This window comes from Triplophysa dalaica, chromosome 14, assembly GCF_015846415.1.
Source record: "Triplophysa dalaica isolate WHDGS20190420 chromosome 14, ASM1584641v1, whole genome shotgun sequence".
Classification (NCBI taxonomy): Eukaryota; Metazoa; Chordata; class Actinopteri; order Cypriniformes; family Nemacheilidae; genus Triplophysa; species Triplophysa dalaica.
The window spans coordinates 3,450,364-3,470,012 of NC_079555.1; the positions used below are offsets into that span (position 1 = coordinate 3,450,364).

The following is a 19,649-nucleotide window of genomic DNA, read 5'->3' on the forward strand; positions in this document are numbered from 1 at the left end:
ATTAATCTAGGTGCATGTCCTTATTTGAAAAAAAGATCATACCATAGTACAGTAAAGTGATGGCATCACGTGGTAACATCCTGGAAATTTGATACGGGATATAGACTAACACTGCACTAAATCATCACTATATTCAAATATGCTATAGCATTTAGACTACATGGTGTAACTGCATGTTTAAAGGTTACGTTAGCATATTTTAGATGCTATTCAGCCATTTACTATACAACACCGTTTTCCAAGTTCACCTTAGAGGAAAGGTTTGCTAAAATTAAAACACCTGCAATGCAGCGTATGACCACTGTGCAGAAAACCTATGACGTTGAAATAAATAAACTCCCACAACTATTGGCGTGCCAATACAACCAATCAGCGCTCCGTACTTAAGAAGGCGGTCCTAGATATGGATCACTGCCTCGTTTACCAAATCTGATTGGCCAGAATCAACGTCAATCTTTTACAGTCTCTGTGATGATATGACAACGATAACGGGGAGTTGCGCTCAAGGAAGTAGAGCATGTTGTAGTGAGAGGATGTTTAACAGCCTTCAACAAGCATATTTTACGCTTATTTAGAGACATATCGTTGGAAACAGTACGTTTTGTTTAATGTTAATCTAAATCCAACATTTATTTCGCTGCGCTAGCGACACTCATCCACGCACGTTCAAGCCTATGGTTCGATCACGTTTGTTTAGGTTTGGTGTGACGTTATTCAATTATAGAAGCTCGGTTCTCTCACTTTCTTTAAGAAGCGTTAGGTCTGTTGTGGGCAACATCATGCAGTCAAGTCATAAAATGACGTGCACGAGCGATAGAGATGGGGATTTAGACAAACGCGTGACAGGTGACCCGGATTCGGGTAACCTGGTGGACGTAACGTTACCGGGCGGAGGAGACTCGCTGATGGTGAACGATGAGAGTTACCCGAGGACGGCAAGTCCCCGAGCGAACGGGGACGATGACTCGGAAGCGGAGTCGTATCAGGACGGGCGTAACGTGGATGTGGACCCGGATACGAGGAGAAAGGCGTTTATCTGGTGCCGTGACTTTCTGTCCGGCTCGTGGAAAACTATATCAGAGCATGACTTTCGCATCAAGATAGTCAGGTGAGCAGAATGTTTATATGAAGTCTAATATAATCTCAACCGACTCACAATTAAATTCAGGCAAATGTTAACAAGCCTAATATACATGTTTCTGTAAATATAAACAAAATGCACACAAATGTTTTAAATCCCACGTATTATCTTTGTTATACCTGCAGTGGCGGTCTTAGTAACCTGCTGTACATGTGCAGTTTACCCGACAATGTTCGGCCTGCGGGTGTTGAACCTCAAAGAGTTCTGCTGCGGATCTACGGGGCCATTCTACAGGTGACACACAAACCCCCAGAAATGTACATTTACATTTAGGCATTTGGCAGACGCTTTTATCCAAAGCGACTTACATTGCTTTATCCTATACATTTATACATAGGTATTTGCAATCCCCTGGGATCGAACCCACAACCACTGAGCTACATGAAAGCTTACACATGTTATGTGTAATGTACACATTACATGTGAAAGGACCAACAACTGAAATATGGGGATGCAAAACTGAGCAAACCCTCTCCACATTGTATATGTTACCAAATTTGTCATATTCATTTGTGTTCTGTTGTGTTTATTCATATGCATCTGTGTGTTTCTATACACAGGGAGTCGATTCTCTTGTTTTGGAAAGCGTGATGTTTGCCATTTTAGCAGAAAGAGAGCTGGGTCCACGTCTCTACGGCATTTTCCCAGAAGGGCGTTTAGAGCAGTACCTGCCTGTAAGTCTCGCACCATTAGCAACCAACACGTGAAGTGTAAAATCAGACTTAAATTAAACGTTTTTTCCCAAAAAGAATGGAAGAAAGAATGTCATACAAGAGGTTGAGTAAATGATGAGGGATTTTCATTTTTGGATGAACTATTACTTTTTAATGTACTGTGAATTCTACATTGGAGGTCAAAAAGATTGTTTATGCTTTAAATGCATACAAAACATTTGACATTATCCACACATGCAAAGTATGAGTCATGAGCCTGTTTTGTCTCCGCTTCACAGAGCAATCGTTTGTGTACCGCACAGCTCGGGTACCCTGAGATTTCGGCAGAAATAGCCAGTAAGATGGCACGTTTTCACACTATGGAAATGCCGTTCAATAAGGAACCTAAATGGCTGTTTGGAACCATTGATCGGTGAGTCACTTCCTTATGTGTGTTACTGGTCACGCCAAAGATACTCCACTTTGAAATTATGGCATGAATTGCTCACCCTCAAGTTGTTCTAAATCTGTATAAAAAATGTTTGTTCTGTTGGACACTGAAAGATATGTGGAAGAATGTTAGCAACTGAAATTTCACTATTGACTACTATAGTAGAAGATAATTAAAATGGTATTCAAAGGAGCCCCAGAACTGTTTGCTTTCCCAAATTCTCAAAAATATCTTCTTTTGTGTTCAACAGAACAAACAAAATATGCAATAGATTTGTACTACTATAGTAGTCAATGGTGCCCCAGAACTGTCAGTTGCTAACATTCCTCCAAATATCTTTGTGTTTAGTCGCACAAAAAAATGAAAACTGGTTTGGAACAATTTGAGGGTGAGAAATTCATGACAGAATGTTCATTTTTGAGTGGACTATCGCTTAAAGATGAAAATCAACCTTTGGCAACATTGTAGTTTTTATAATAAAATTAAACAAATATGCTTTGTCATATAAATGTTGTGGCCATATTGGTAGTTTTGCTTCTGTCTCGAAATGATTTATGTCTGTACGACCTTCCAAACAGGTACATGGAACAGGTGACGACAATAAAATTTGTGCGTGAAGCTCACGTCAAGAAATTTAACAAGTTGATGAAGTTTGATCTTCCAGCACAACTGGAGAGTCTGAGGTAAGAGAGAGGGTACGGGGAATAAAAAAAGGATGGCGGGTGGATGAAATGTTATCAAACTAGATAACAACAACTAGATAAAAAATTTTTTATAGACATCATGCGGCAGTGTGACAATTATTAACATTGTTTGTGTGTGTGTTTGCGCGTGCGTGTGTGACAGGATTTACTAAGCCTATTATTTCATTGATGGTCTTATGTGTTTTGCTGACAGTGTAAGACCAGCTCAAGGCCCTGTAATGAATGAAGGGTGTGTGTGTGATTTTACCTTTAGCCCAATGACGGGCACCACTGATAGGAAACACTTTTAGGAAGCGGCATTCTGTGCATGCTCAGCTTGGTTAGTCAATCACAAATACACACGTGTGATTGAGTAACCTGCTTGACCACTGCCCTGTGTGCGTGTTTTTTTTCCTAGAAGAGTATTGTATGTTTCGTTCAGTGTAAACCTTAGAAACAGTCATTTAAATAGGTTTATAAAAGAAGAAAAAAATCACAATATTTAATCATTTCTCTTATTCTGTCCCTCAGGTCACTGCTGGCATCAACTCCCTCACCAGTAGTATTCTGCCATAATGATGTACAGGAAGGTAAAATCTCTCTCCATCTCAGACGCTCACACACATGCCGGTGATGTCACTCACTTGTCATTTAGTTTCTGTATTGGCAAATTGTTTAGAGGACATGTCATCAATTTTTGGGTCCCATGTGACTCCAACCCACAATCTTTGCATTTGCAACACGGTCCCCCTCAAATCAGACACAGTTCTGCCTGTTGTGTTGTATCCTTATGAAACATTTCAGCCCTTTCACCTACAAAATCATACTTTGTTCTTTAGGGAATATCCTCATGTTGGATGGCAGGGAAAATTCAACGGATAAACTTATGCTTATAGACTTCGAATACAGCAGCTATAACTACAGGTAATGAATATTCAAAATTAGTGACTGTGCAATGCAGCACAACATCACATATACATTAAATGTAATGCTAATTATTAACGATGAATTTAACTGATCGGTGCAGGGGTTTTGATTTTGGGAATCATTTTTGTGAATGGATTTATGACTACACGTATGACCAGTGGCCGTTCTACAAGGCAAAGGTGGAAAATTATCCCAACAGACAACAGCAAGTGAGTCACACTCATCCACCCACATAAAACGCATTATCATTTATTGTCCTAAAACTTTAGACCTCAGAAATCTAAAATCATAAATCATTTTATAGACCAATTTATCAATCGAATCGTTTGTTTCAAACAATACAGAATGCAAACTAAAACCCGAGAGTAGGAAAACAGGTTTGATTTAGTTTATTATACATGTCATTGACATTAAAAAGGTTCCACTTGCAGTAAGACACATTAAGGACAGCTGTATTTGATATTCATTCGTTGCTTATTTGACATGCCGATGGTTTTAATTATGTATTTATTCATTAAAAAATGTTATTCATTCATATATTTATTATTTACATGCATAAAAAAGCATTTGTGTTCGGTCAATGCAGATTCCCAATGGTGACAAAATTGTCTCCTAGTGGAAAGTTGTAGAACTGACATGTCTCAAAAAGTATGTCAAAGGTCATCACAAAAAAATTGAAAAGCTGAGGTCAGATGCCTAATAAAATATTAATATTTAATAGTATGATATTGAATCACCTGGGAGGACTGCCTGACATGAAGTCTGATTAGAAATAAAGTTAGTAAGACGATAGTTTAATATAGTGATATTAGAGTAATATATTAAAATGGCCCATACACTCAATAGTCATGGTAAAAGAGAACAGTATTGTTGTTGTGTTGTGTTTTGTTACCGTGTCTTATTCTGTTGGTTTTCAGTTATATTTTATCAGACACTATCTGTCAGAAAGAGGAAACATAGCACTTGAGGATCAGTCCAGGATAGAAGAGGAGATGATCATTGAGGCAAACCGGTAGGAATCTTGTTCATCACCTTGTATTTGATTTGTATATAAAAACATCACCATATTTTGCATTTTCATCTAGTCCCACTGACCTCTGTTTGTTCTCCAATTTATCAAATTCAGGTATGCCCTTGCGTCCCATTTCCTCTGGGGTTTGTGGTCCATTATACAAGCTAAGATCTCCAAAATCGAGTTTGGATACATGGTAAACTATACTCTTTTCTCTTTCTTAAAATAATATGCGAAAAATATTGTTTTTCTGTCCTGTGGTTAGAAATAGTGAAAAATGTATTGATTTGTTAACTCCATGAACAAACTTAACCACCTTGCATCACAGTGTGTTTATAATAAAGAGAAACAGTGTGTACAGAACATGATCCCTGCACACTACTGATCTGAAGCTTTGTGAATAAAGCCATGTGACCTGATTTCAATTCTTTTTGTCTTTGCTCTGTTTTGTTTGTTTGTCTGTCTTCAGGATTATGCACAGCACAGGTTTGACACGTACTTCAAACAGAAGAAACTGATTTCTTAAAATCTTCCTCGCTTCTAAAGTGTGCACATCACATTCTGTATTAATCTCTATAATCTGCTATTGTTTTAAATGAAACTGTAAAGGAAAGGGCACAGATTAAGGCTGTTAAACAGAGCGGTTAATTCTGGTGAAAAAGTCCAAAGAGACACTGCCTTGACTTGCAAAAATGGTTAAAAGTGATTAAAAAATCCTTCAGAAAAAGAACCTGTTAGAAACCTAAGACCCAGATACAGTAAAATGCACTGTTCATAAAGGCAAACTATAATGTTTTAAGTTAATTTATTTGTTAACTTTACCAACCATATAACTGTTTACATTTTATCCAGCTTGTGTATTATCTATGTTACCTTATTTATTAGTTAATCCATCCATCATTAATACTGTGTAAGGGGTCCAAGTGGTCTTAAACATTTTACTTGTCTAGTCAACTAAAACTCAATTAATGTTTCCTCTCCAATGACTGAAAATATCATCTTTCTTGTGTTTGGATACTGTGAATATTGTCTATTTTAATTAATTAATTTTGTTTCATTAATGGCACATATTCTGACTAAAGTATTCTGTTTATGTATGTTGAATGGCTTTGTTTCTGTTAAATATTTCAACTCAAGCAATTAACATATTCCTTATCACAAATTGGAATTAACGGTTCTTAGCTATGATTTTCGTAGCTTTGATGTTTTATTTGAACCTAAATGTGTTTCTTAGGTGTCGTTCTGACCAGTAAAGAAGGAAATTACACTTCCAGATAAATACAGATAAGAATTGTATTATTGTAAAAACAATTCTTTGTAAGTTGTGTATTTAACATGACCTCGTTGTTCTGGTTATGCCTTGTTTCAAAACAGGAAATATTGAAATTCTTGTGTTTGTAACTCAAATGTCTAATTTGCTTTGTTTGTTTTCATATTGTTGTTTGCTTATTTATCATTTATTATTTTATCCAAAGCAAGGAATTTGTCAATGAAACTTAGCAGAAGATGATGGGAAACTATGAATATAGGATAGTAACATCATAAAGAAGCTTGCATTTTTTTTGGCTAAGGGTTGTTGATGTTTTGTCAGAATCGTATCGGGAGCACTTGTTAAATGAATGTATCTTTTTAATTTTCTTGTCATAGAAGCATCTCTAAATTCCAGGATATAGCACATTGCAAATGACCAGGAGAGCTTTGGACTTGAAACACATGCTTCCTTGTGGAATCTGTGATTCTGAATATTAATTTGAGATGTAATGGCACTGTTAGAACCAATGCAGATTTCCACAGTCATTTAAGTTATACTGTAAACTTGCCTCTCTGCTATAATTCATCTGTTTGTTTCTTTGCAATAAATGCATACATTAAACCATGCTTTGTTTATTAGGAAGAATACATTAACGTCTTGCTATATGTGCACATGTCAAATTTTTCTTTTAATGTTCCAGTGTAGCAAAAGAGACACCCAGCAAGCTTATGTTTCGTATTTCCATGCACCAGTCTTGAGCTGTATATTCCCTAAAATAGCTCTACTGTGATCGCTCTGGCATACGGAGGCCATATTGAGCTTTGAAAACCATCCGTGATCAATCAAAGGAAACAGAAGCTAAATTTGTCCATCTGCCTGGGAATGACGAAACGTATTGCAACTCAGGTTTGCTTTAATATGTTAGTCTGGAAAGTTTTATCTTGATTCAAATTACGGCTGTAAAGGCATAAGAAAATCACAACATGGCTGGTTTTTGTCAGGTTATAGCTGCTGTCTTCATGTATTTGTGTACATGGCGTAAGGAATGTTTAAAATGGGTTCGGAGACGTTTCAACAGCAGATTAAACTGGTCTGAGTTCAGACAAGCAGATCCTGATCTCATAAAGCACAAGCCTGAAAACCAACAGTCGGACATTTGGAGAACACATCAAGACTACAGGACCTATCGACACCAGAGCAACGGACCAATGGTGATGGTCAAAACCAGCACCCATACATTCCAAGTGAGTATCGACACTTGCAGCTGGGCTTGCTTTAATCCACACTGTCACAAAAATTTACTGTAGATAATAAAAATATAATGTCATCTGGAAAAAAAGGATTGTATCGTAAAATATTAGTTTTCCCTGTAAAATTATAGGATTTAAGAATATTTATTAAATTGTTTTCCCAAATTTTATTGAAAATGTGTTGTATTAAGGAATTTTTGTTTTTGATCGTATTTAAAAAATAAACTGTAAAAGATAGAAAAATCGGCCAGTTGCTGTGCCAGAAATAAACTGTAAAATAAAGTTTTTCCCTGTAAAATTACATATCTCGGTTTTTTTTGTAAATTTGCAGTCTTTTCTGTAATTTTTGCGTTTTACATAACAACTTGTTGCAAAAATACATTTTACCCTGAAAATCTTTAAAAATATAATAGAAAAATTCTGTAAAATTACATATATTTATATTATTGACTCTGACAACAATTTGATCAAAGATAAATGAACATTAAACATTAACAAGTCTTTATCTTTACAGAATAAACTACCAAAGTATTCTGGGAACCAGAAATCCCCATCAACCTTTTCCCCAGAATACTTTGCTTGAGGCTACTTTGCTTTACTGTAAATCTACAGTAAATTACTGGCAAACTACTTCTGTAATGTCTACAGATTTTTTTACAGTGCATAATTGGGTAAAATATTGACAAACACAAACTCTGGGTTTAGATAAACCAAAGCTGGGCTGTTTTGACCCAATACTGGGTCAAATCTGGACATATGCTAAATTGAACACCAAAACGGGGTTTGTCCAATAATTACCCAACCTTTGGTTGAAACAACCCAGCACAAGCAATACACAAAAACCGTAGACTTTCTAAAATCCTGGTATGCACAAACATCTACTGTGACTTACTTTCAGGTGGATTTGGAGAAGCTAGCAGACTGCAGCGAGTATTTCAGGGCTTTGTCCCACTCCTGTATGAAAGAGATGTCTGAATGGCTGGTGCATCTAGAACACGTTCCTTCTTTGGTCTTCCACAACCTCCTGGAGTTCTGCTTCCTTCAGCGATTCTGTGTTCCTGAAGACCTTCTAAAGGAACACCTGCGAGTGAGTAGCTACCTGCTGGCGTCCAGCTTCACTGATCATCTACTGATCACCCTCTCTCAGGCCCTAACGGAGCACAACTGTCCGAGTTACCTACAGCTGGCTGAAGAACTGTGTATTGTGGAACTTCAAGAGACTGTTCTAACTTTCATGAGCAAGCACCTGCTTGAACTTCCACACCTCAGTAAAGGCTTGGATGAGCATCTTCACACTAAGGTTCTCAGATTAAGGTCGAATGGAACTCCACGGTTATGCTGCTTAAGGAAGGAGAACTTGACCTCATGGAGCGACCCGGAAACAGATGCTGCCCGGAAGCTTTTTAGGCTTGAAGAAGGGGATTATGGGAAATGGAGTCCTCTCATAGATCTGCCTTTTTGCGCAGATAAGTGGTGTTTTACTACAGCGGTGGTATATAATTATCTGTATGTCATCGGGGGGTACAGACACCATGTGAAAAAAGGCTACGAATTCAAGATGGTGTCCTTCCGCTACAACCCTCTCACTCATCGGTGGGTGTCGATGGCTCCTCTAATCAAGGTATGGATATAACGGATCTCATGACTGTTAATGGGATCGTTCAACCCCAAAAGACCCTCATGTGTTTCAAAACCTTTATATATGACAAAAAGAAGATATTTTGAGAAATCATCAGTGGATTTGTGTCTATACAATAGAAGTAGATGGAGGTCAATGTTGTTTGGTTACCAACATTTTTCTCTATAGTTTACCTTTGTGTTCTGCACACAAAGTCATGCAGGTTTATAATCAAATAATTTTCATTTCGCGTTAAACTTTCCCTTTAATGCTGCCATATACTCACCCAATAGAACGTCCAACAATAAAATCACTTTCACATCATATTTCTGGGTTAAAGATGGATGTCTGTGATTTCTTTCAGCACAGACGTCACTTCAGTGCAGCAGTGTGTGAAGGACGAATCTACGCTGTTGGGGGCTGGTATCTGGATTCACTTGTGACTCCTGACTCCAGTACAAGTGTGTACACCGCTGTAGAGGTGTATGATCCGTGGACGGATGCTTGGTCATTTGTTTCTTCCATCCCTCTGACAGACTTCCAGTTTAGTCTATCTCTCTCCCACGATTCCCCTCTTACCACCAGCCTGGGACACTGCCTCTACGTACTGGGGAACATCGCGAGAACGGGAGAAAAACTGGTTCTGCGCTACGATACTAGACAAGGTGGAGTACATGATGGTACATGTATTTATTTTCATATCTCCAGTGTATATTATGGCAGATATTTTATCCATTAAAACATCCCACTATTCTTTCCTTGTCACACAGACTACTGGTGCGAATTGCTCCCCACACTCACCCGATCGAGCGCAGACCTCCCAAGTCTCCACTTCCTGGGAGCTGCTGATGGTCAGTTGATTGTGATTGGTGGAAACAATTATGAAACCATCGTAACATCATTCTGTGTGGAGTCTAAAAAGTGGGGTCAAATCAGAGCGATGGAAAAGAGCACCTTCATCGGGCAGGGCACCATTCTTCATAATGATCTCTACATGTCTGGAACAAACTACTCTATTGTTAAAGTGAACCTGCAGTCTCTTTCTCTCTCTGCACTTGCTTCACTTCCGGTCTCCACCTGTTACGAGAGCCTCTTTCATCTCTGCTTCTGAGCATCTCTTATTTATACTCTTTATTGATGTTAGTAACTACCCATAACACTTAAGTTTCAAATAAAAGAATTTGAGAACACATTCTGTCGTGTGATGATTTTTCTGTATATTTATTTTATACAGATAAACAATGTGTATAATTCTATAGACTTCAAGTGTTAGTTCACCCAAAAATGAAAATACTCTGTCATCATTTACTCTCTCTCTTGTCATGGTAAACCTGTATGAAGATATTTTGAAGAATGGTGATAACCAGCACCCATTCGCTTGCATTGGTTTTGGTTTTGGTGCCGGCTTTGGTGTTCAGTTGCCAACTTTCATCGAAATCTCTTCTTTTATGCTCTCTAGAAGAAAGAAAGTCAGACAGGTCTAAAATGACAAGATGGTGAGTTAATAAGGACAGAATTTTCAATTTTGGATGAACTATAACTTTGATAGCTCAAATCATGTAGGAAGTGGTGTTTTTTTTTTATTGATCAAACTTATGATTTTTGATCCCATATAAAGAATAATAATAATAAAGAGTATGAATCCGGGTCAAGAAACCACTCAAAAAACCCTTGTATGCCCGAGTAACATCAGAACGCAAATCACAGCCACTACATACCAACATCATGGCAACAGATTTTTCAAGGACCATTTTCATTTTTAAAATCTAGTTTAACACAAATTTCCAGGATGGTCGGCCTTACTCAGGTCATTTAGTCATTTGGCAGACGCTTTTATCCAAAGCGACTTACATTGCACTTATTACAGGGACAATCCCCCTGGAGCAACATGGAGTAAAGTGTCTTGCTCAAGAACACACTGGTGGTGGCTGCTGGGATCGAACCAGCAACCTTTTGATTGACCAGTTCAGTGGTTTAACCCACTAGACCACCATCTCCATTCAGGTGTCCATCAACAGCAAAAACTGCTGAGAACTATGAAATAAGAAAGACATTTAAGGGGCGATTAACATGAACATTTTGCGTCCTAAAAACTGCGAGCCCCATTACTTTCTCCTTTTTTCCAAAGCGCCTAGGAGTTGAGCAAGAAACTTCTATCATTCGCTGGGCAAATATAAAGAACTTGAGGCATCCTCTTAACCAATGCTTTATCCTATGCCCTTGGGTCATATAGTCAGTTTTGGATGTGTGTGGTATTTGCACTTATTGTCTTTCTGGTGTAAATGATATATATATATTTTTGTACTCGGTGGTGAGATGTCTGTATGAAATTGGTAGGAAGTTATGTGTATTGTGGTTGTGAAATTGTTACAGTCTGTGGAAACAAATTTCCTCTTTGAGGACAATAGAGAATGAATCTGAATCATGGCGTCTGTCATGGCTAAACAACCATGGGCCACACTAGCTGTTGAGACTAGGAGATATAAAAAAATGATAAATGGATTATTCGCACTGAAAATACCTTCCAATAACTAAAGATTTATTTATCCTGTGATTATCCGTGTCTCCATCTTCCCTGAGATTGTTGGTTGGTTCTTGTCACATGACCTTCCTATTCGTGCCTTATTCTTGAAAGTTGAAATATTTTCATCAAAAGAGAGCAAAATGTGAATCGGCCCTAAGCAGACATATCCCTATATGTACACAAGACCTCTGAAACTCTTCCCCTGGGATATTTCCAGCTGTTGAGATTCGGGCCTGTGTTTGATCACACAGTGTGTACTGACTCTACTGCCACAAGTTTAACTTGGCCCGGAGCGTATCCAGTTACACACACAGATGAGAGAGAGAGGTTATGAGTATCACTAAACGACAGGGGCAGGTACTAGATGATTTTCTAGATCACAACGGAAGAAACCAAAACATTGAAGGGAACAACCAAAACAAAGAAAATGAGAGAGGGGAAAAGAGAAGCTAAACAGTGAGTGAGTGACAGATTCTTCACAGATTCCTTCAGTCGAGTTTAGGATTCGATTGAAGGACACAGGAGCTCCCCTGAAGAACAGCTGAATACCATAAAGGACATTCCAGCCATACTGATAGAAAACTGGACGTTCTAACCACAATTACAACAACACACTGCTTTAAAGGTACTGCAACATTATTTGACACTTTATTAACGCTGCCATGTCATTAATGCTGAAAATGATTTATAGGCTTCATCATGTTTGATTTTCTTTGTGTCGGTACGTGCAGCCAGTGTTTTTAACTACCCTTAAAACTTTAAATAAATAAAAATGAAGAAATATTAAGCTTTATTAAGCTTTACGTTTTAAATAAATAATTTTGAAATGAATATCTTAAATAATTTAATTCTTATTTTAGTGCGTTATTATAATTATTATTTGCCTATTTATTTTGTTACAAATAAATGTTATATAATTTAATGTAATAATAATGTTGAAACAATGTATTTTCTGACAGACAATATCTGACATACAGTTTTTTGTATATTCTGTTTGATTTTATATCAAATCTGTATGTATATTATATGTAAATTCTGCTTGTTTAGATATATATAAAAGTGCAAAATCTCCAATCTTTGACCGTGCGTCTGATGTCACGTGTGTTTTGGCCCGTGTCACAGAAACCTCATCGCTCACCTCTCAGATGTGCTACTATGTTATTTCTGACCATTCAACTTTGCCCCACTTCTTGTGCCAGCAGTCAAGTCATATGACATGGAAAAAGAAACACAAGCTTGGTTGCGTGTCACAGCAGAAATGGACTCGGTGACTTATGAGTGACACATTTGTATAGTTTTCTTTGAGATTGGGATTTAAACTAACCCTTTCGTCATTTAGTCAAACCTTAAAAACTTAAAAAGAGACTAAAGAAAACATGTTACAGGGTGATGCCTGGAGTTAAATAACAGAGAAGATTCTAGTAATTCTCTAGTTCATTAATCCCTGACCTTCACAAACAGGTCACGAAAGTCAGGAAGTCGTCCCTTGGTTTCAACATGACGTAAATGAACATGGCATTAAGGGTCCAAAACCAACATAAACCTGTGTTCAACCACAGCAAAGTTTAAACGTCCTAAAACTTTTCAATCAAATGTTTTTTTACCACTTCCCCAAAACACATGTATAATATTTAATATGACGCGTCTCTTTCATTAGGTTGTGCTTTAAGCCTGTATAATGGCAGAAGCGCATCAGGCCGTGGGCTTTCAGTTCACAGTCACACCTGATGGGATTGACCTTCAGCTGAGCCGTGAGGTGCTGAGACACATTTACCTGTCTGGAGTCACATCATGGAAAAAACGTGCCATCCGCTTTAAGGTATCTACATTAAATCTAAACTTAAAAAAAACTGACATCTTCATACAGATGATGAGGTGGTGTTTTACATTGTCTTTGTCATTTTCTGTTGTTTTGAGTAGAACGGTGTTCTTACAGGCGTATACCCCGCCAGTCCATCCAGCTGGTTAATAGTAGTCATCGCGATCATGAGCACTATGTATGCCAGGATCGATCCCTCCATGGGCATGATCGACAAGATCAAGACATCTATACCAGTCAGGTAAGGACATGGAAACGTTAGATCCTATAACCATCATGGTTACATGTAAATACAGGTGCATAAGCCGACGGGTGTGTCATTCATAACCGGAACAGCTTAGAAACATATTCATGATGCATGCTTATGACATGCAAAAGATAATTTCAAAATATAAATAATAATTTAAACACATTATTTTAACACAATTTGTAATACAAATCATTTTAAAATACATCATTTTTGTCTAAAAGAATGATGCCTGAAATTGCATTTAAAGTGTGTGTATTGACCTAAAGCAGATTCTGCAGATACATGAGACATTTTTTATACATACATAAAGATTGGCCTATATTTAACGTCCGTTTTACCTGTTTGTCGTGTAGTAACTTTATGACGGTTCAGACACAGACGGTGTTCAGCGCCATCCTGTTTGCCACAGCTGTGTGGTTTTCCTTCATCCTGCTGATGCGTTACATCCTCAAAGCTCTTCTGTCTTATCACAGCTGGATCTTTGAGTCACACGGCAAAATGAGCTCCTTCACTAAAGTCTGGCTGGTACGTTGCATCTGTAGCATAAATAAAAATAATACAATCGATTTGATAAACAGAAAACGATTTGGCAAATAAAAGTATTCAGCTCCAAACACTGAAACCTGATAAGTGACTATTTCTATTCCAGAGTCTTGTGAAGCTGCTTTCCGGCCGGCGACCGTTACTGTACAGTTTTCAGGCATCTCTCCCCCGTCTGCCTGTACCGAGCATTGATGATACGATCAGTAGGGTAAGAACAGCTATAAATGGTCATCTTATTTGTGTGTGTGTAAAGACAAGAGGGATGAAATATCGCCTGAGATTAATTTTTGATTTTGTAGTCACTCGTCTGCTAACTGTTTCAGTATTTGGAATCGGTTCGACCTCTTCTGGACGATGAGCAGTATAAACAGATGGAGGTTGTTGCTAATGATTTCAAAAAGGATCCTGCACCCAAACTTCAAAAATACCTTGTACTCAAGTCCTGGTGGGCAACCAATTACGTGAGCAAACAAAACCAGACGTTTACACGCGTGGAACATACATTAGTGATATAACTTTAATAATAACAGGTCTGTTTTTGCGTATTGACAGGTGAGCGACTGGTGGGAGGAGTATATCTACCTGAAAGGCAGGGGTCCCATCATGGTCAACAGCAACTTTTACACAATGGTGGGCAGAGAGCTTCACACGGGATGAGTCTTATGCCTGCAACAATAATGCAACATTTCTAGGGTTTGAATCCATATTAAAACAAGGAGGTTGGCAGATGCAATACAGATTTTAGTAGTTTCTATCACAAATACCATTGGCAAGGACTCCTTGGAAGAAGAGATTTACATCTCAATGGGACTATCCTGGTAAAATAACAATTATTATGTTATTTTAGTGTTATGTAGTGTGTTTTAGGCCATATTCAAGTTGAATTTAATGCCGTTCAACTTGTTTCCATCTGCCAAATAACACCTCACCAGTAGAACCCAAAACAATTCGGTAGAGACCCACAGAGACCATTAAAAGCAATACGATACACCACATAACCATTACATCCATTAGAATTTCTTTCATGGTTTTTATTGTTTTTGTTTTTTTAGCAAAAATGTTAATTCTGTTTCCTCGGAAAATAAGGTTTAACTTATTAACAAAAACAAATCATCACTGACAAAATTCATGGAGACAATGACAACAAATCCAATCGCGCCACCTGCTGATCAACTGAGGGAACAAACAGTGACCTCGCGTGGCGTGTCTTTCCTAAACATACCCAGATTCCATTGCTTTGTACTTTGTTATTTATATCCTTGTATTTTCTCTTTCTGTCTGTCAGGATTTACTCTACGTGATCCCTACACACAGACAGGCTGCAAGAGCAGCTAACGCTGTGCACGCTATGCTGCAATACCGCCGTAAACTCGAGAGAGGAGAACTTACCCCGGTACACATAAATAAACAACACACAACTGGTTTTTATAAGTTCCCATCCACCACCTTAAAACACCAAACCAACGAAATGTTTATCCACTCTCCCATCATGCTCTCTGTCCTCTTCTCTCAGCTGATGGCCCTTGGCATTGTGCCTATGTGCTCTGTTCAGTATGAAAGAATGTTTAATACCACCCGTATCCCTGGCATTGAAACTGGTAATGACTTTTTTATTATTTGACATAAACCTTCATGTTGTGGGATTATACAGATGTTTTGTTATTGTGTTGTCAGATTTTGTGCAGCACCTGAAGGACAGGAAGCATCTGGTGGTCTATCATCGAGGGCGGTTCTTTAAGCTTTGGCTTTACTATGGCGGGCGTCACCTTTGGCCCTCTGAGCTTGAGCAGCAGTTTCAGCGCATACTGGACGACAAGTCTGAACCTCTGATGGGAGAACTGAAACTCGCTGCACTTACGGCCGGGAACAGGTAGATCTACAAACTAGTATTGAAACGATTTACTAGAATTTAACACTTGAAATGAACTGAAATATGAGCATCTTATTTATTACATGCAGGGTTCCCTGGGCAAGGGCACGTCTAAAGTACTTCAATGAGGGCGTCAACAAGGCGTCACTGGAAGCCATTGAGACGGCATCGTTTTTTATGACCCTGGATGATGATGCGCATGGATATGATCCAGAGAACATGCGGTCCCTGGACCTCTATGCCAAATCTCTACTTCATGGAAAGTGTTATGACAGGTAGGCCCTAAATTTAACCCTAACCTCTTCCTCAAATCTGGCACTTGGTGTACACTTGGCATGGACACCAGTTGGTTACCTAATTTATTGACCTAATCGTTGCTCACCTGTACAGCTTTAAATCACGATACACATATACACTCACGACAAGCTTCTCTCCAACCTCAGGTGGTTCGATAAATCATTCAATCTGATTGTCTACAAGAATGGTAAAATGGGCATCAACACTGAGCATTCATGGGCTGACGCTCCCATCGTTGGGCATATGTGGGAGGTAAACACAAAATAATTCATAACGCAAACATTTTATATTAAAATAGCACATTTGGAAATAACACCCATTTGCACTACTTGTTCAGTATGTTTTGGCCACAGATTGTTTTCACCTTGGTTATACCGAGGAGGGACATTGCAAAGGAGATGTCAACAAAGGCCTGGCTCCCCCTACCAGACTACAGTGGGACATCCCGAAAGCAGTATGAATTAGACCTTAACTTTACTTCAAGTACAGTTTGTATTTTCAAGACGGTGGGCTGACTAAAGTCCCTTTTAGGCCTGTTTATGCAAGATCATTTATTACATTCCCTGATAACTGTAGGAACATTTACAGCATGCATGCTTGATAAATGATTCAAGTTTCTCTCAGTGCCAGGAGATAATTGAAGGTTCATATGAGGTCGCTAAGAGAATTGCTGATGATGTGGATTTCCACGGCTGTTTGTTTACTGAATTCGGGAAGGGCCTGATAAAGAAATGTCGAACAAGTCCAGATGCTTTTATCCAGCTGGCACTGCAGCTAGCTTATTACAGGGTACGTTTTACACTTAGAGTACAAACACACACACACACGGTTGTGCTTGTAAGTGTTTAATGCTTATAAGTAGCACGGGTACTTTTTTAGTATAATTATTTATATATTTATATATTTTTTACACTCTCAGATTCCAGAGTTTTAAACGGCCGTATCTCAGCCATATATTGACCTATTCTAACAAACCATACATTAAAAGAAAGCTTGGTTATTCAGCTTTCAGGTGATGTAAAAATCTCAATTTCGGAAAATTGACCCTTAAGACTGGTTTTGTCGTCAAGGGTCAATATATTGTATTAAATATGTATTTAATGTTACATTTATGCTCTGCCGATTCAGAAACAAAATTTCGGTCACATTTTGCCGATTCTTCAAGGATTACTTATAAGTAAAGAATACAGATCTATGTTTATTACAAAACTCATTGATCCAGGACTGTGTTCTATATTGTTCAAGTTCAAGCTTTATTAAAATCCCAGGCGGACGATTTGGATGCAGCGGAAAGCAAGAAAAATTACAGCAGACTCACACAATACATTCCTAGACATAAATACCTCAAAACATATTTGGATAAGATGAAAAATAAATTACTTTAAGAATTGCCATCATTTAGCAGACGGATGGCACAGGGGACAAATTCATATTTGTATCGGTTACTTCTCATCTTTGGTAGTCTATAATGTGAATCCAAAGGGAGAATACAGGGAATGGTCACCGTCCAGGATCATGAATCGTGCCCGACATAACTTCTTTGATCTTCCGCTAAGAGTAACTATTGTATTTAATGCATTTTTATGTTTCAAACTGAGATTACCAAACCCATAACTAATAACCAGACACTACCGGCTCAATGCGACTTATGGAACAGTTCCATTAATGTCCTATCTATACTGAATGACGAGTAGTACCTTGATCTTAGTATTGTGAAAGTGTTTGATGCAGTTCTTCCGTATGCTTTGAATAAAACAGGACAAAGGGGAGTTCTGTCTCACTTATGAGTCGTCAATGACACGCATGTTCCGCGAGGGGCGCACAGAAACCGTCCGCTCCTGCACCTGCGAGTCCGCCATGTTTGTCCGAGCAATGGAAGACAAAAACATCACGGTGAGACCAATGTGAAATACAGAACCGACACTCACGCTTACAAAGTACTTAGTTTGCTTGGTCCTGTTGAATATTACAATGTTTGCTTTTTCCACACCTAGAAACGTATTTATTAAAAATAAGCTGTATCAGTGGTTATCCTGATTTTCAAAATAGTCCTGTTGAAATGCACTTCTGTTTTTATTTATCACATGTTTGGCTCCTTTTCTTTAACAGAAAGAGCAGAGGTTAGCGCTCTTCCATCAAGCCGCAGAGAAACATCAGAACATGTACCGTCTGGCCATGACTGGAGCTGGTATTGACCGGCATCTCTTTTGCTTGTACATAGTGTCTAAAGTAATGGGCATAGACTCACCCTTCCTCAAACAGGTGTGTGCAAGTCTGAATCAAGCTATAAATACAACAAACATACCGGTTTATTCCTTCTAAAGCTTCAAGGTCAACTTTGTTCGACAGGTTTTGTCAGAACCCTGGCGTCTCTCCACCAGTCAGACCCCTCAGCAGCAGCTTAACCTCATTGACATTCAGAAGTTTCCCAAATATGTTGGAGCGGGTGGAGGATTTGGGCCTGTGAGTCTCACGCACACCCCCAGCTGCACACTGCATGTCATCACAACAGCCTAAGACAACGATTATAGATCATATTTGATCAATATACATCAAGTATAGATAATAATTTTATATGCAGGTCGCCGATGACGGGTATGGCGTTTCTTACATAATTGTTGGGGAAAACCTCATCACCTTTCACATTTCCAGCAAGATCTCTAGTCCAGAAACAGTAAGATTTGCATTATTTTTCAATACTTGTATAGCTAAACAAAAACGGTATCCTGATGTGAGCTGCTTTGTCTGCAGGATTCGTATCGCTTTGGGCAGAACATCAAAAGGGCCATGCTGGACATCAGATCTCTGTACAACCAGAACGATAAGAAGATATAAACCCTTGACTTTCATGTGCAAGGAAACTGTTAAATGAATATCCAATGTATTTATTTTAAATTCCTGATGATTTTCGCATGTATGGTTTCTTTTTCTTTGTCATGTGGCTGTAAATATTGAATTTGTGCACAATTTTTTTTTTTTTTTAAATGTTCAACCTGCCCTGTCTTTAAATAAAGGTATATTTATAAGTTGTACACAGCAAAGATTCCTTGTGGAAAAAAGTATACAGACGTACATTTTTAAGTATACTAATATCAGTTTACAGGTTTAGAGATTCAATACTACTTGGGACTGACAAAAGTTTCCCACTTTTTAGTTAAAGTATATGTTAGGTGTAGCAGTTGTAAACTAAGAGGTACACAATTAGTTTAGATTACAATTACATTTGTTTGTACGGCAACTACACACACACAATGAATGTATACACTGATAGTTTATTAGTTCAATACTTGTAGCACTATATTGTTTTATTAATGTTTTTTTTTTTTTTTTTTTAATAAACACTTGTTTTATGAAAGGAA

General features: G+C 38.1%; 3 protein-coding genes across 3 annotated transcripts; all 3 read left to right on the forward strand.

Annotated features, from left to right (window-relative positions):
- On the forward strand, window positions 1–6,745 carry chkb (choline kinase beta). Its single transcript, XM_056766899.1, has 11 exons — window positions 1–1,108; window positions 1,267–1,375; window positions 1,702–1,815; window positions 2,094–2,227; window positions 2,824–2,928; window positions 3,460–3,518; window positions 3,768–3,852; window positions 3,956–4,064; window positions 4,773–4,867; window positions 4,982–5,063; window positions 5,337–6,745. The coding sequence occupies exons 1-11, from the start codon at window positions 675–677 to the stop codon at window positions 5,391–5,393; spliced, it is 1,383 nt and encodes a 460-aa protein (XP_056622877.1). The 5' UTR covers window positions 1–674; the 3' UTR covers window positions 5,394–6,745.
- A 182-nt stretch (window positions 6,746–6,927) lies between these two features.
- LOC130435886 (kelch-like protein 42) lies at window positions 6,928–10,098 on the forward strand. Its single transcript, XM_056766751.1, has 5 exons — window positions 6,928–7,025; window positions 7,121–7,363; window positions 8,268–8,990; window positions 9,352–9,652; window positions 9,758–10,098. Exons 1-5 carry the CDS (start codon window positions 7,002–7,004, stop codon window positions 10,096–10,098), a joined length of 1,632 nt encoding a protein of 543 aa, XP_056622729.1. The 5' UTR covers window positions 6,928–7,001.
- Window positions 10,099–11,829: 1,731 nt separating this feature from the next.
- On the forward strand, window positions 11,830–19,322 carry cpt1b (carnitine palmitoyltransferase 1B (muscle)). Its single transcript, XM_056766195.1, has 19 exons — window positions 11,830–12,136; window positions 13,169–13,330; window positions 13,432–13,571; window positions 13,934–14,105; window positions 14,230–14,331; window positions 14,447–14,584; window positions 14,676–14,753; window positions 15,409–15,516; window positions 15,637–15,721; window positions 15,798–15,993; window positions 16,083–16,268; window positions 16,437–16,542; window positions 16,628–16,744; window positions 16,915–17,079; window positions 18,049–18,183; window positions 18,400–18,552; window positions 18,640–18,753; window positions 18,872–18,964; window positions 19,042–19,322. The coding sequence occupies exons 2-19, from the start codon at window positions 13,190–13,192 to the stop codon at window positions 19,123–19,125; spliced, it is 2,313 nt and encodes a 770-aa protein (XP_056622173.1). The 5' UTR covers window positions 11,830–12,136; window positions 13,169–13,189; the 3' UTR covers window positions 19,126–19,322.
- The last annotated feature ends 327 nt before the right edge of the window (window positions 19,323–19,649 follow it).

What these genes read in the sequence shown, in the direction of transcription:
- chkb (XM_056766899.1), top strand. Translation starts at nt 675, where the DNA reads ATGGTTCGATCACGTTTGTTTAGGTTTGGTGTGACGTTATTCAATTAT. An exon ending in TTTCGCATCAAGATAGTCAG is followed by an intron (nt 1,109 to 1,266) that starts GTGAGCAGAATG and finishes TTATACCTGCAG; the next exon opens with TGGCGGTCTTAGTAACCTGC. An exon ending in ATGATCATTGAGGCAAACCG is followed by an intron (nt 4,868 to 4,981) that starts GTAGGAATCTTG and finishes TATCAAATTCAG; the next exon opens with GTATGCCCTTGCGTCCCATT.
- LOC130435886 (XM_056766751.1), top strand. Translation starts at nt 7,002, where the DNA reads ATGACGAAACGTATTGCAACTCAG. An exon ending in CGAAACGTATTGCAACTCAG is followed by an intron (nt 7,026 to 7,120) that starts GTTTGCTTTAAT and finishes GGTTTTTGTCAG; the next exon opens with GTTATAGCTGCTGTCTTCAT. An exon ending in GCGCTACGATACTAGACAAG is followed by an intron (nt 9,653 to 9,757) that starts GTGGAGTACATG and finishes CTTGTCACACAG; the next exon opens with ACTACTGGTGCGAATTGCTC.
- cpt1b (XM_056766195.1), top strand. Translation starts at nt 13,190, where the DNA reads ATGGCAGAAGCGCATCAGGCCGTGGGCTTTCAGTTCACAGTCACACCT. An exon ending in TTGATGATACGATCAGTAGG is followed by an intron (nt 14,332 to 14,446) that starts GTAAGAACAGCT and finishes TAACTGTTTCAG; the next exon opens with TATTTGGAATCGGTTCGACC. An exon ending in CCTGGTGGGCAACCAATTAC is followed by an intron (nt 14,585 to 14,675) that starts GTGAGCAAACAA and finishes GCGTATTGACAG; the next exon opens with GTGAGCGACTGGTGGGAGGA.